The sequence below is a fragment of the Cotesia glomerata genome, linkage group LG7, assembly GCF_020080835.1.
Source record: "Cotesia glomerata isolate CgM1 linkage group LG7, MPM_Cglom_v2.3, whole genome shotgun sequence".
In the NCBI taxonomy this organism is placed as follows: domain Eukaryota; kingdom Metazoa; phylum Arthropoda; class Insecta; order Hymenoptera; family Braconidae; genus Cotesia; species Cotesia glomerata.
In genome coordinates, this window is record NC_058164.1 from 10014767 (window position 1) to 10028342 (window position 13576).

The 13576-nt window shown below is 32.2% G+C and overlaps 3 protein-coding genes across 4 annotated transcripts; 1 reads left to right on the plus strand and 2 right to left on the minus strand.

Annotated features, from left to right (window-relative positions):
- Positions 1-5440: 5440 nt before the first annotated feature.
- Positions 5441-5731, minus strand: LOC123269054 (cuticle protein 38-like). Its single transcript, XM_044734553.1, has one exon. The coding sequence runs from the start codon at positions 5729-5731 to the stop codon at positions 5441-5443; it is 291 nt and encodes a 96-aa protein (XP_044590488.1).
- Positions 5732-9728: 3997 nt separating this feature from the next.
- LOC123268831 (cuticle protein 38-like) lies at positions 9729-10288 on the plus strand. 2 transcript variants are annotated; one of them, XM_044734226.1, is made up of 2 exons: positions 9729-9930; positions 9961-10288. In XM_044734226.1, the coding sequence occupies exons 1-2, from the start codon at positions 9804-9806 to the stop codon at positions 10182-10184; spliced, it is 351 nt and encodes a 116-aa protein (XP_044590161.1). In that variant the 5' UTR covers positions 9729-9803; the 3' UTR covers positions 10185-10288. The 2 variants fall into 2 exon arrangements, with proteins under 2 accessions (XP_044590161.1, XP_044590160.1); XM_044734225.1 differs by having other exon boundaries at positions 9729-10288.
- Positions 10289-12773: 2485 nt separating this feature from the next.
- Positions 12774-13252, minus strand: LOC123268931 (A-kinase anchor protein 14-like). Its single transcript, XM_044734392.1, has one exon. The coding sequence runs from the start codon at positions 13169-13171 to the stop codon at positions 12872-12874; it is 300 nt and encodes a 99-aa protein (XP_044590327.1). The 5' UTR covers positions 13172-13252; the 3' UTR covers positions 12774-12871.
- Between the last annotated feature and the right edge of the window lie 324 nt (positions 13253-13576).

A 13576-nucleotide genomic window follows, 5' to 3' on the forward strand; every position in this document is an offset into this window, starting at 1 on the left:
TCTTGGTCTCCGACGTTTAAATTGATCGTTTCCACCACTTTTCTGCTAGTGATAAGTACAGCCTCGGTCTTCTGTTTAGCCAGTTGTAGGTTTACTGTGTCCATCCACTGGTTAATTCGCTCAAAGGTGATCGTGAACATATGATTTATCTCATCAATATGCTTGGCGACGATTACTACGGCTACGTCGTCCGCGTACGCTACCAGTTTGACATTTCTTGGTAGTTTCAGTCTCAGCAATCCGTTGTACATGATATTCCAGAGAAGTGGACCGAGAACAGAACCCTGCGGGACGCCTCCAGTAACATCATACTCCTTTGGACCATTCTTCGTGTCATATCTAAGGACTCTATTCGTGAAGTAGCTAGCGACTATCCTTCGTAGATATCCTGGTACGTTCATCTCTTGAAGAGCTTGCATGATGCGATCCCAGTTGGCGGAGTTGAAGGCATTTTTATGTCTAGGGTTGCCACCAGACAATATTTCTTCGTTCCACCCTTCCATCTGGTACCGGCGATTGCGTCTTTGGCTATACCGACAACCAGGTTGATTGCGTCCAGGGTTGATCGTCCTTTTCGAAATCCGTACTGATTGTCTGCTAATAGTGGATCGACAACTGCTTCTATCCTTTGGTGGATTATACGTTCGAGTATCTTACCGGCTGTATCCAACATGCAGAGTGGACGATAAGATGACGGTTCTTCCGGTGGCTTTTTCCTTTAGGAAGTAGTACCAGCCGTTGTTGTTTCCACTTCCGAGGAAAAATCCCTTCCTTCAAGCAGATGTTGTAGACATCGAGGAATAACGCTGGCGCTGCTTTAATAGATGTTTTCAAGGCAATATTAGGGATTCCGTCCAATCCCGGCGCTTTATTATTCCCGACGCGGTTACAAGCTTCCATCAGTTCTTCTTTCGTCACAGGTGGGATATCATTCAGTTCGTCTTGTGTCAACAGGTAGTTGAAAACGCGCTGTCGTGGAAACAGTGCAGTCACGATCTTCTGTAGGAGTTGAGGACACGTAGGAGACGGCATTGGCTGGTATTTCAAGTTTGCCATGACCACCTTGTAAGGTCTGCCCCACAAGTCTTTGTCCACCTCGTTGATTAGCTCTTTCCAGCAGTTCTTCTTGCTATCCTTGATGGCTTTGTTTAAGTCTCGACGAGCTTTCTTGTATTCTGCGACTAGTTCCGCTGAGTCATGCCGCCGATAACCACGCTGAGATATTCTTCTTTTCTTGAAACACTCTTTCCGTAGGAAGCTGATGTGGTCGTTCCACCAGTGCACCGAAGGTCTTTGGTTCATGCTCCGTTTACGGGGCATGCAGGTGTCGCAAGCCTGGGACACTCTCTTTATCAACTCCTTGGTCATTTCTTCTGCAGATCCAGTAGTAAGCGGTTCACTATTTAGGGCAGCTGCTAGTGCACTTGGGTCAAAGGATTTCAGCTTCCACCCAACGATGTCAAGTTTCTTAGCCGGTCTTCTAGGATTCGGGTCCTTTGATACTTCCCAGAGAATCGCGTTGTGATCGCTGGCCGTGTAGGTCTCCATCACTTTCCAGTCGTAGTTTCCTCTGATGAGGCTGCTGCTGACAAAAGTAAGATCCACAATAGAACTTGCGTCGCCTTTAGTGTACGTCGGCGCATCGCCACTGTTCAACAACACTACGTCTAACGTAGAAAAAGCTTCTAGTAGTTCTTTACCCCGAGCGTTGGTGTGTTTGCTGCCCCAATCCACTGCCCAGGCGTTGAAGTCCCCAGCTATTGCCACTGGGTAGTACTGCTTCGCGTCCTCCGTCAGTCGATCCAGAAAATCCATGAATTCAACAATAGTGAGGCTAGGTGGTGCGTAGCAGCTGTAAAAACGGATGCCATCTACCGATGCTGCTACAAAGCCGGCGCTGCCATTGTTAACGATACTCTGGAAGGGGAGCTTGCCGCAGGACCATATGACAGCTTTTGTGGTGCAGTCGGTTTCCCATGGTTGGGTACTCAGGTGCCTGTATGGCTCTGCTATTAGTACTAAGTCTAGCTCATGATCGCGCACAGTCTGCATGAGCAGGTCTTGCGCAGCCTCACAATGGTTGAGGTTGAGCTGTAGTATCTTCATGTTCTTTGGTTTGTCATCCTCTGAAGCGCCTCTTGGAATACCGGGCATTTGTGATTGCCGGCACAGTGGGCGGAGTCCTTTGCACTTGGATTTTCAGCGCATAGTGCACATTTGGCTGGGTTTTTACAGTCCGCGATTTTGTGCCCTTCTTGTCCGCACCTGATGCAAAGCTTGGATCGGTCTACGCTACTTTTGCACTGAGATCCATGATGCCCGAAGTGCCAGCACTTGAAACATTGGGTTGGTCTTCTCGTGGCTCTAATTCGGCAGTTGACCCAGCCGATCCGGATTTTACCGCTTCCTTCCAATATCTTCCGCGCTGCAGCTGCTGGTAGAGTCACTACGGCAGTCTGAGTACCTCTGTAGGCCTTACGGATCTTAATTGCCTCTAGCGATACCTCGCAAGATTCTCCGGTTGCCATATGCAAGGCGGCTTGAATGTCTGTGTGTGTGTGTGTGTGTGTGTGTGTGTGTGTGTGTGTGTGTGTGTGTGTGTGTGTGTGTGTGTGTGTGTGTGTGTGTGTGTGTGTGTGTGTGTGTGTGTGTGTGTGTGTGTGTGTGTGTGTGTGTGTAAGTATGTAAACCTCTTATAGCTTTTGAACGGTTGAACTGATTTCATCGCGGTTGGTGCCATTCGAAAGGGCTTCACCAAACTTAGATTTCCTGAAAATTTGAACCGATTCAGACCGATAGATTTTGAGAAATTTGGAGAAATCTAAAAAAAAAATAGGAAAAAAAATTTTTTTAAAAGTGGTTTTTTTTAGAATAACTTTTAAACGGCTCTCCCGATCAATTACAAACACTATTCAGCTTTCAACCTTGAAAAACCACGTCGATCACCGCCAATCCGGTCAAAATCGGTTGATTCGTTCGAGAGATATCGTGAACGAAAGAAAACCGAAAAAAGTGTTTTTTCGGAGCTACTCCGAAATTTCTAGTTTGACCAATTGAAACTTACAAATTCTTTATGAGGCTTAAAAAACTGCGTAGAATGCCGTCAACCACGTAAAAATCGGTTCATTCATTCAAAAATTATTGCGGTTTGAAAATTCAAAAAATAGTGTTCTATGAAACTTCTATCAGACTTTTGAGCTCAAAGAGCTCAAAAGCACAGAAAAGGTATCTTTTTGAGCTCGGAGAGCTCAAAGTAACACACAGATTGTATTTTTGAGTTCGAAGAGCTCAAAAAAAACGGCCATGTATTAACGGAATTAGCGGGAAGTTGCAGATAGGGTCAACCGTTTTCCTAATTTTTTTTTTTTGCTTCATGTTGATTTTTTTTTTCTGCGAGTTCTCGGCGATACTCAAGACTCGTAAGAATCATGATTTTCCCTCGACGCCGTTTTCTGGGAGGAGAATCTCTAGATTTTGATGGTAATAACTTTAGTAAAAAAAATTTTTTTTTATATGATTTTTTGGGGAGAGGGCCGTTGTGCCCCAGAAAAAAAAAATTTTTTTTTCGATTTTTAGCGAAATTTTAACTGATTCGTTCGAAATAGATGGAAAATAAATAAATTTAATGGTTAAAAGCCACAAAAATAAAAAATAGGCTTAAGGGGGCCGTCGTGCCCCAGGCTCCCCTAAATATTCTTACAAGATTTATTTTAACGAATCTATTTTTAGTTCTAATATATAAAATTTGTTGAATTAATCAAACTACTTTTGTTATCGTAACAAAATTATTAATTATTTGAACAAAATAATTTCGTTATTTTAACATCACTTTTTATACTAATTAACTGGTTTATGTTAAACCAGCTAAAGATATTTGTTACTTAATTCAATATTTAACTTTTTTTACTTGTTGTTTAATTTGATTCAATAACTTTTTGTCTCGATCCAAGACAATCGAATTCTTTTTTTTTTTTTTTTTTAGTGTATATATAATTATGAATCTTTCAAATTTTTAAAAACAGAATTTAGAATAATTAGTCCATAGTAAATGATTTTGGGAGTAATTTTTTTCATATGTAACGCTCGATTGCTTATATATTTGAAAAGGAGATTTTTACCGAAGTTTCTTATACCTTTTTCTTTATGTAAACACAATTTAAAAAAATTTCACTAGATTCTTACGTGAATAGAAATTACTTCATAAAAAAAATGTTTTTTAATGTACAAAAGAACTAGACAATAAAACTCTTCAAACTTGTGCAACTTGTAGTGCAACACTAAAATACTAAAGCATGTATATTTTACCACAAACATAATAGTACATAATGATACAATATAATAAGTTTTTATTACATGAATAAAAAACTCAAATTCAATGATTCAGTCTTTTAATTCATGTAAGAACTGGTAGTCAATTTATGAGTAGATTTGTATAAATCAACTCAAATAAAATGTACTATAACTTATTATGACCATAACTAAGTATATTATCAATGGATCAATCTTAATCTTGATGTTATTAAAATGTAATAAAATGAAAAACGTGCTCGATTAAATAAGTCAAAAACTCATAATTTTTCAAAAATAAAATAAATTTTGTAAACAAGATTAATTAAAAAAGAGAAATTTTATCAATAGTTAATGATGTTTTATTGATTGTTAAAAATCACACACTAATTAAAAAATACTAACTATGGTACTGAAATCAGGAGATATGACCATTTTTTTGATTTTATTAAAAAATAAATTAGTCTTAAAAAAGTATTTTTGAAAAATTGAAATATTTTTAATTTTTTTCTCTATATGTAATAATTTTTATACTAAACAAATTTTGGGAAGTATCCGATGCCTGTTAATTTCAGTAATGCGTATAGTCATATTTAAAGAATTATAATATAAAAATATTTATTTGGACCTATTTAAAAATCCTGTGCAATTTTATTATTTTTTTATAGCCATGAGGTTTGAAAATTATTCCAAAATTTTTAAAAATTAGCTGCCACTAATTTCACACTTACATTTCAGTTGTTTTCAACTAGCAGAAAAATGTTTTCTGTCTCCAGTTTTTTATGACTTGTCATAAACATCGGAGATGAAATACAATTCAAAAATTTAATTACCTTGTCTATTGATTGATGCAGTGATGAAGCATACAGAATATAATAGTACAACTATTTACTTGTCTATGCAATTAAATACTTATATTTAATTAAATTTAGGATTCATTATAATAACATAAAATATAATAAATTAAAGACTTGGCAGGTTAAATATAACTCAATAAAATTATAATTTTAGATAACTGAAGAAATATTTTTATTGCAAATGCTGTATCATTTTAATGCATGGAAAAACAATAAATTCAGTATAACAGTAAATTTTATATATTTTGTTGCTCAAAATTGTGAATTTATTGAAGATTCGAGTGTCCCATTACTGTTTATGGGTGAATAGCGACAGCGGGGTGAGCGTAGGCGAGAGGAGCCGCGGCGTAAGCTGTTGCAGCATAAGCCAATGGTTGTGCGTAAGTCAGTGGTGCGGCTGGTGCAACATATGCTGCAGGTTGAATTACTGGACTTTTTAATGTCACTTTGTATGAATTTGAATAGCTGGAGGCGGAGGGAGCGGCGACGTGAGCAAGCACTGGTGCAACTGCTACATAACCGGGCTTGGGTTCCGGAGCAGCGGTAACGAACGCAACCAAAGCAAAAAGTACAGCAAACTTGTACATACTTGTAAGTTTATAACTGTTCGTACTTCGTAACTGAAGATCGAATGATGCTCTAGCTTCGATTCCGAGCTGCTTTTATTCAAAATCTTGTACCTCAGAGCATCGACAGCTGACCTCCTCTTTCCCTCCCCTTGGTTGACTCTTCCACGCAAAACTAAAATCGACTTCCTGATAGGCAGCTTATTGGCTTTATATTACTCTTTACTTTGCTTGCACCATCTCGGCAGTGACTTGTTCTTGTGAATACTACTTTCGTCCATACCAGCTCGAGCATTGTCAAGGACTTGACTTGAGACACTCGTTTGCTGTCGATTTTTATTTTTTGTCAGTTACCACTTGTAAAGCCTTCAAGTTATTTTTAATATATAATATTAAATATTTAAAAGTAATGCAATAACTAGACTCTTATATCAACAATACATTTTTATAATTAATATTGATGATAATAATAACATACTCGTGATATCTATTTAATTTTTTTATCTTTTATTCTGTGTTGAATATTTTATTTTGGGATGCATTAATAACCATGAGATTATATTTTTGTAGCTATATTTTTTACTGCGAGAGCAGTACGAATACTGTCAAGGCTTTTTTAATATATTTATTCAGTGTTCTCCATAAATGGTTTGAGTAAATTCGACAGCTTTTATTTACCACGTAATTTATTTTGTCTCTTGCATGACTTAATTTTTTAAAAAAATACTCCGTTTTGCGATTTGTGGTAAAAATCGAATATTTGAAAATCAATTAAATCTTATTAAAACAGTATTTGATAGATTTATCAGACAATTACATATTTTTGACATAATAAAGATATTTTGATTTTAAACAGATTGATCCTATGAAAAATACGATACTTACTACAACTTATAATGAAGTTATATAACTAAACAAATATTTTCTTGGCTAAATTCTTAACCAATTAGATGTTTGCATTTTATTAAAAATTTAAGTAAGTCTATTTTGCTACTATGAATATTTTTCCATACTGAATTAGCTATAGTATAATAAATAGATTTATGAAGTAATACAGATTTTATAAATTTAATACGTTGCAATAAAAATTTGAGACAAAACGACTACATGCATTGCTAAGATCTTCGATGAATTTACAATTCACAAGAGAATATTTAAGTTTAGATAAATTAATTTGATAACTTTTATTCATTTTATTTAGTTGAAAATTTCTCATGAAATCTCACTGACAGCAACATGAAATGTAAAATGACAATTCAATCTTTCATTGTTACTAATCTTGTCATGGATAGCGTCAACAAAAAAAGTAATGTAATAAATATACACATAAAATTGATTAAAAAAAAAGTTCTTGAACCAAGAAAATTATTTTGAAGGGTATCGTCTTAAATCGTGTAGAGAAATTCTTGACCAAGGAATATTGACTGGAGCCAAGGAAAATTTCTTAGTCCAATAATTTTTTTACTTAATTCAAGATGATTAATTTTATCAAAATTATGTATTTGGTTTAAGAAATTTTTTCCTGAATCAAATTTACTTTTTTTTCATTGTTCATATTTTTTATAGCTAAAACAGGAAAAACCACCGAAAATAGTAAATAAATCCTGTTCCAGATTTAGAGAGTGATAAATAAATAATAGATAGTACGCGATACATACATTTTTATAAAAACAGTTCAAGTATAGAATCAAATTAAATTAAAAATAACTTTATAATACTATTAGAAAATAAATATTAAAAAAAACATTCATCCTCAAAATAGATCATTTTTAAAAGTAAAGATCGTGGTAAACTATAGATAATAGATATATAATTTTATTTAATCCTGGAACCAAAGCTTCCTCAAGACTATCAACAATACATATACGTTGATATTTATATACATTTGATACAGTGCTTATAGAATATTTTTAATTTTGAATAATGAATACATCAACAATAGCAACCACATTGATTGCAAGAAACAAAAAAGCATAATATTCTTCAAAATTATCAGTCACACCGCGTTCTCGACCGGAAAAGAAGTCCAGATATAAATATATTTTTTTACAGAAACGAAAATCTTTATTGTTTACAAACTAAATTCTAGATTTCTTCAAATGATGATTACTTAAGTTATTAATTATATAATGTAATGTAATATTGTATAAAATAATTAATTGTATAATAATTAATTAAATCATTATTCAGTAGATGATAATATTTTTGAATAAAAAGGTTAAAAATTTTTTTTTGAGCTTTTTAAGGAATTCTTTAACGCGTTTTGAAAAATTGAATTCTAAAAAATCTAAATTCAACGATAGTTTAGATTATCTGATATAAAAAGAATCAATATTCATTATTACTTCATCTTTTTTGTTACTTTAATATATTCGATCAGATTACAATTAATAATAAACTCCAAGTGAGAAGAAAATTCAAATTTTATTAAAAGATTTTTGTATCACAACACATTAAATATAAAGTTATCCGCAAAATATTTTTTATTTATTCTGGGTAGAAATAAACTCCAAACATTCGTAATTTTATTCAATAATAAAAAAATGACGGTACAATTGAGTATGAATCAATTTTTTGTCGATGGTATTGCTCAGTTTTTATTCCGAATTCTTTAACTTGTTCTGCTTCAAGAAATTTAAATATTTAATTTTGCTCTCGTTTTTTATTTAATCTCAATCTTCTTAACATTAAAATATATTTTATTTAATTCTTAAATAATTTTTTTAGTTAAATTCAGGCTTGGTATCCTTCATGAAGTTAAATCTTAAAATTAAGAAACATAATATCGAGCAAGAATATCAAATTTTTCAAGAATTAAGAATAAAAATAATGAGGGCAGGTGATCGCAAGATAATTTTTTTGCGTCTGACCAATGTAGTCTCCGTTGTAAAATTTTATCTAATTGAATGTGGATGATATATTATATTGTTCATCACGTAATCTTTGTTCTTATATAAAGGATTCAATAAAGTTTGACCCTCTCGTAGTTGTCTATTATTACCGATAAAATGAAGGTGATTGCAATGGTAATTGCCGGACTAGTGAAAATAGCTCAATTTACATAATACTGAAAATGTTGAGTGTTGATTGGTATACTATTCTATTACTTGAGTTTTTGAAATAGAATCCAATCTAAAATGAACTCACATGCAATATGTTATTTTTCTATAAATATAAGTCTAAAGTTGCAATAAATAGCATGGATTGTGTCACTGATGATAAAATTATTATCGTAACTGAATGCGTAGGTGCAATATGTGATTAATCATCGAAAATAGAAACTTCCTCATGTGTCCTAATATTCTTTGATACTAATTTAATGATACGTAATATTGTTACATTACTGAAGGTGAATAATTTATATTATATCATGTATATATAGACAATATCACGTACTATCAGTTGTATTATAGAATTAAGCCTATTACATATTAATTCATTAAAACTATTAATAAAAATATTAAACATTTTTTTCAAGTTAGCATGGATTTTAATTAAATGTAACACAAATTATTATTTTTTTAAAACTTTAATAATAATAAAATAATAGTAATTTTTTTATCATTATATAAACAAAGTTATGAAATTAACTCAAAAAAAAAAATAATATAAGTAAATTCGTTTAATGCATTTATTTACATACGCCTCACTCATAATAATTTTAGTTGTTCTTACAACCCATATGTCTCAATATAATGTTAAAAAAAATAACCAAAAAAAAAAAAACAACTGTACAGTAATAATATTACTGAAACATGAATTTATATTATATATTTAAATTGTTATTATAAAGTTTTTTGTTTAGACAATCGCGCAATCTGAAAATTAGCTCAGGTCAACAAAAAATTTTTTTTTAAGCCTTGGCCATGTCAATCTACAGAATTAAACTTTAAGCTTAACAACCAATAAAGAGATTGTCAGATATTGTGGTATCAAAAGAGAAAGATTATTTTAACAGTTTCTTTCCCTTCTTAAATTTTCAGGATCGAAAAGTAGGGAGACACTAGTATATAATCTCTCCGGAACGATGTTTGAGTACAATTCGATCATATTTTACGAACGAATAGTAAATAGTAAAAACAACTAAAAAACCATGTTCAAGTTTGTGACTTTGTTTGCTCTTGTGGCTTGTGCTTTCGCTGCACCTGCACCAGCACCAGGATACGCTGCCGGACACATCGTCGCTGCATCAGTCCACCCTCAGACCTACGTTGCTGCACCAGCAGTCCAAGCAACTTACGTCGCTGCACCAGCAGTCCATGCATCGTATGTTGCTGCACCGGCTGTTGCCTACCAATCAGCACCGCTTACAACATACGCTCACGCTGCTCCAGTAGTTACTGCCTACCACACTCCAGCTGCAAGCAGCCACCAACAGACCACTCAAATTCACAAATCAGAAGCAATTGTCACTCAACCAATTGCTCATCTCACTGCCTACCATGCTGCTCCAGCCTACGCTTACTACCACTAATCAACAATGAACCTGGCTCCATAAAAAAATTATATTTCATATATATTTTTTTGAATTCTGTATGATATGAATCAAAATTTATGAATAAAAGAATATTTGAATTTAAATATTAAGTCTCAGTAAAATTTATTGTTCTTGTTTTGTGCAAGCCTTTTTGATATGATTAAGAATTTAATTTCTTCAAACAAACTTTATTTTTATAGATTCTCTTTTAATTTATAGTTCATAGTGCTATTCAGCAAAATCAATAAATTATTTATGTGACTGACAGTAAAGTCGAGTAATTATTTATATACATAATTAATTTCGATAAAGATTTATTTTCTTAATTATAATGAAATTCAACTTCCAATTCCATGAGAAGTGATTATTCTAATAATTTTTTTGTGATATCGCTCTTTCTGTTGCTTTTATACTTTTTTGTTGGCTGATAATATCCATTTCTCGAATTTTGAAGCTCTGTTAATATGATTTTAGCGGAGTTTCACTGTATTCTAAATTTTTTATAAAAAAATTGTAAAATTACCTTGAAAAATTAAAAAAAATGGTCTATTTTTATAGACTGTTTAATGAAAATAAATTATAGGAGATAACATTCGATGTTGAAGTTGATTTAATGTGAATAAATTAAAAATGTTTTGTCTTTACTGCCACTACAACTCACACGGTCGACAAAGATCTCCTGAAGTTTCATAATATTTTTCTGCTGCAACTAACTCGTGCAGGTGAGTTATGAGTATTACTAATGTATTTTTTATTGTTTATACCATTACTTGTATAAAATTTTTAAAAGATCTAAATGTAACCGTGTATTTCGTCAGTGTATTTGCTATTATTTTATTAAATAGAAATCTTAACTGGTATAGAACTTACATAACTTTATTCAATTTCGTAAAACATTAATTTATATTCAATTTTATTATTTGAAGCTACAATGGAATCAATGAAGGACTCACAATACAACAAGTACTAGGATTTAAAGATGTAATCTTACTTTGATGACGTCAGATAAGATTTAAAAAAGTTAATATAACTTTTTTTATTAAAATAATTATAAACTTAAAGTATCTTCAAGTTATACTGAAAGTATATTCATTACTTGAAGCTGTTCAAATTTTAGGGTGACTGTTTTTTTTTTTTATTTTAAACTTTAAAGATTAATTATTTTAATAATAATCTCAAAAGAATTAAATATCTTCATCAATTATTCGCCAATTATTCCAGGACATAAATTATTATGAAAAATTTTTGTTCGTTTTAAAGTAATATTAAAATTATTTATTTATTTAGTGAAGTTAAATGCTATGACCCAAAAAATATAATTAAACTCTGTAATATATTTGAATGATAATAGTTTTGTGAACAACATATTTATTAGATAAAATTTCTATAGCTTTTTAACATAAATAATATCTTATAAAAGTTGAAATTATTATTTTATATCGGTTAATTTCGTATTGAAGTTTTTTAATCACTATAAACTCCAACAAGCATAAAAGATTAGTAATCATTTTTAAATTACCATACTGATCAGTGATCAATATTATAATCTAATCGGCCCTTGAATAAAAAAAAAACTGTCGAATGCCCAAAACCTAATCGAAATTGGTTCATCTTTTCGGGAGATATCATTAACGAAAAATTTGCAAAAAAAAAAATTTTTTATACCTTATATCTAAATTTTTTATTGGAAAATTTTTGGGTTGCAAATAAATTTGTTATCCTTAGAAAATAACGTTAAATGTCGATAATTGCATAAAAATCTATTGATTCCTTCGGAAGATTTCGCAAGCCAAAATTTTCAAAAAAGAGTTTTAGTAATGCAACTAAGGTAAAAGAACCCATTAGTGGCACATTTTTGTTCAATGAAAAAATGTTCTACTTGGAATAAAAATTAAAAATGTTTTTGATCTAAAGGTCTTAAAGATTAGAAATAATATATTCATTATTGAAATTAATGATTTCATTAATTGAATAAGTACCAAAATCAAAGATAGCGTCAGTAATAGGGTCTTTTACCTTATACTAGATTTTTGAGCTCAATAATTTATAAAATTGTATTCGTAAGCTTGAAAAGCTCCAAACTGCGTGATAGGCAAATTTTAGAGAGTTTTGAGCTTGAAAATATTGGAAAGTTCCAGAGATGACTTGCAGGATCAACCGCTTTTCAGATTTTTAAACTTTAAAATTGCTGATCTCAGTCTTATAGCAGTTTTAGAAAATGCACTTTGTTCTTTTGTAACCTCAGTTCGAATTTGAAAATAGCAACAAGTTTTGCGACCAAAACTACTCAACCATTTTTCAGATTTCCTTAACTACACCTTTGCTTCTTCATTATGTAATAATAGAAATGATATTCTTCAACTCCATCTACAATTTTGATTAAGCGCAGGATGTCAGAAAACAGCTATTTGACAATTCCACCAATAAAATTTCAATGAATACCAACCTGAATCTTTCAAAAAATGGAAATGAACATCGGAAACTTATATATACTTTAATTTACTTAAAATAATAAGTATACTCTTATATAATAAAATTACTATACTAATAAAAAGTTAAAAGGACTGTAAACAAGAAAACAATGGATTAAGATGATTGCATATTTTATTATACAGAAAAAATCAAATCATTTTTACCATGAAAATAAATAATTAAAATTGATACAGATACAGTGATGCCGAAGTTTAGTGATGAATGATGGCAGTGTGGGCGACTGGGATGGCGTGAGCTACGGGAACTGTATGAGCGATGAGAGGTGCTGCTTTGACAATCGGAGCTGCGTGAACAACAGGAATGGTCTTCACTAGAGGTGCAGCGGGAATCACTGGTACGACAGCCTTGGCTACTGGTGCGCGGTAACTATGAGATGAGCTAGTTGCCAAAGGTTGAACAGCAACAACAGGCGCTGCAGCAAGAATATGGCCAGGTTGTGGTGCAGCAGACACACAAGCAACGAATGCAACCAACACTACGAACTTCAGCATGGCTGATAACTTTTAGTTATAGTTTTACTTTAAAGCAAAATTAGCACGCTCTTCGACTTGGTCGTCGACTGTTTGATGCTTCTTTCGGCGACGACCGCTCTTTTTATATCCTCAACTCAACAATATCTGGTCCTTGTAACCTCCACATTCAAGATTCATACATGTGTGCTAATTTTGCTTTCGACTTTGCAACGAGCAAAAAAAATGGCCCAACGACCCTCAACATGTATGAGCCTGATCTTGCATGACCTTGGATCTTGAAGAAAGAGAGATCTCTAACCTGTCTGGTGTACGCGCAATTCAATGTTCGAGGGCTTTTCGAATTGAAGAGCTCATCTCGCCAGACAAATTACTCTGCTCACAATTTTTTTATTAATTAAAATTTTATTAATATTGGAGAATAAT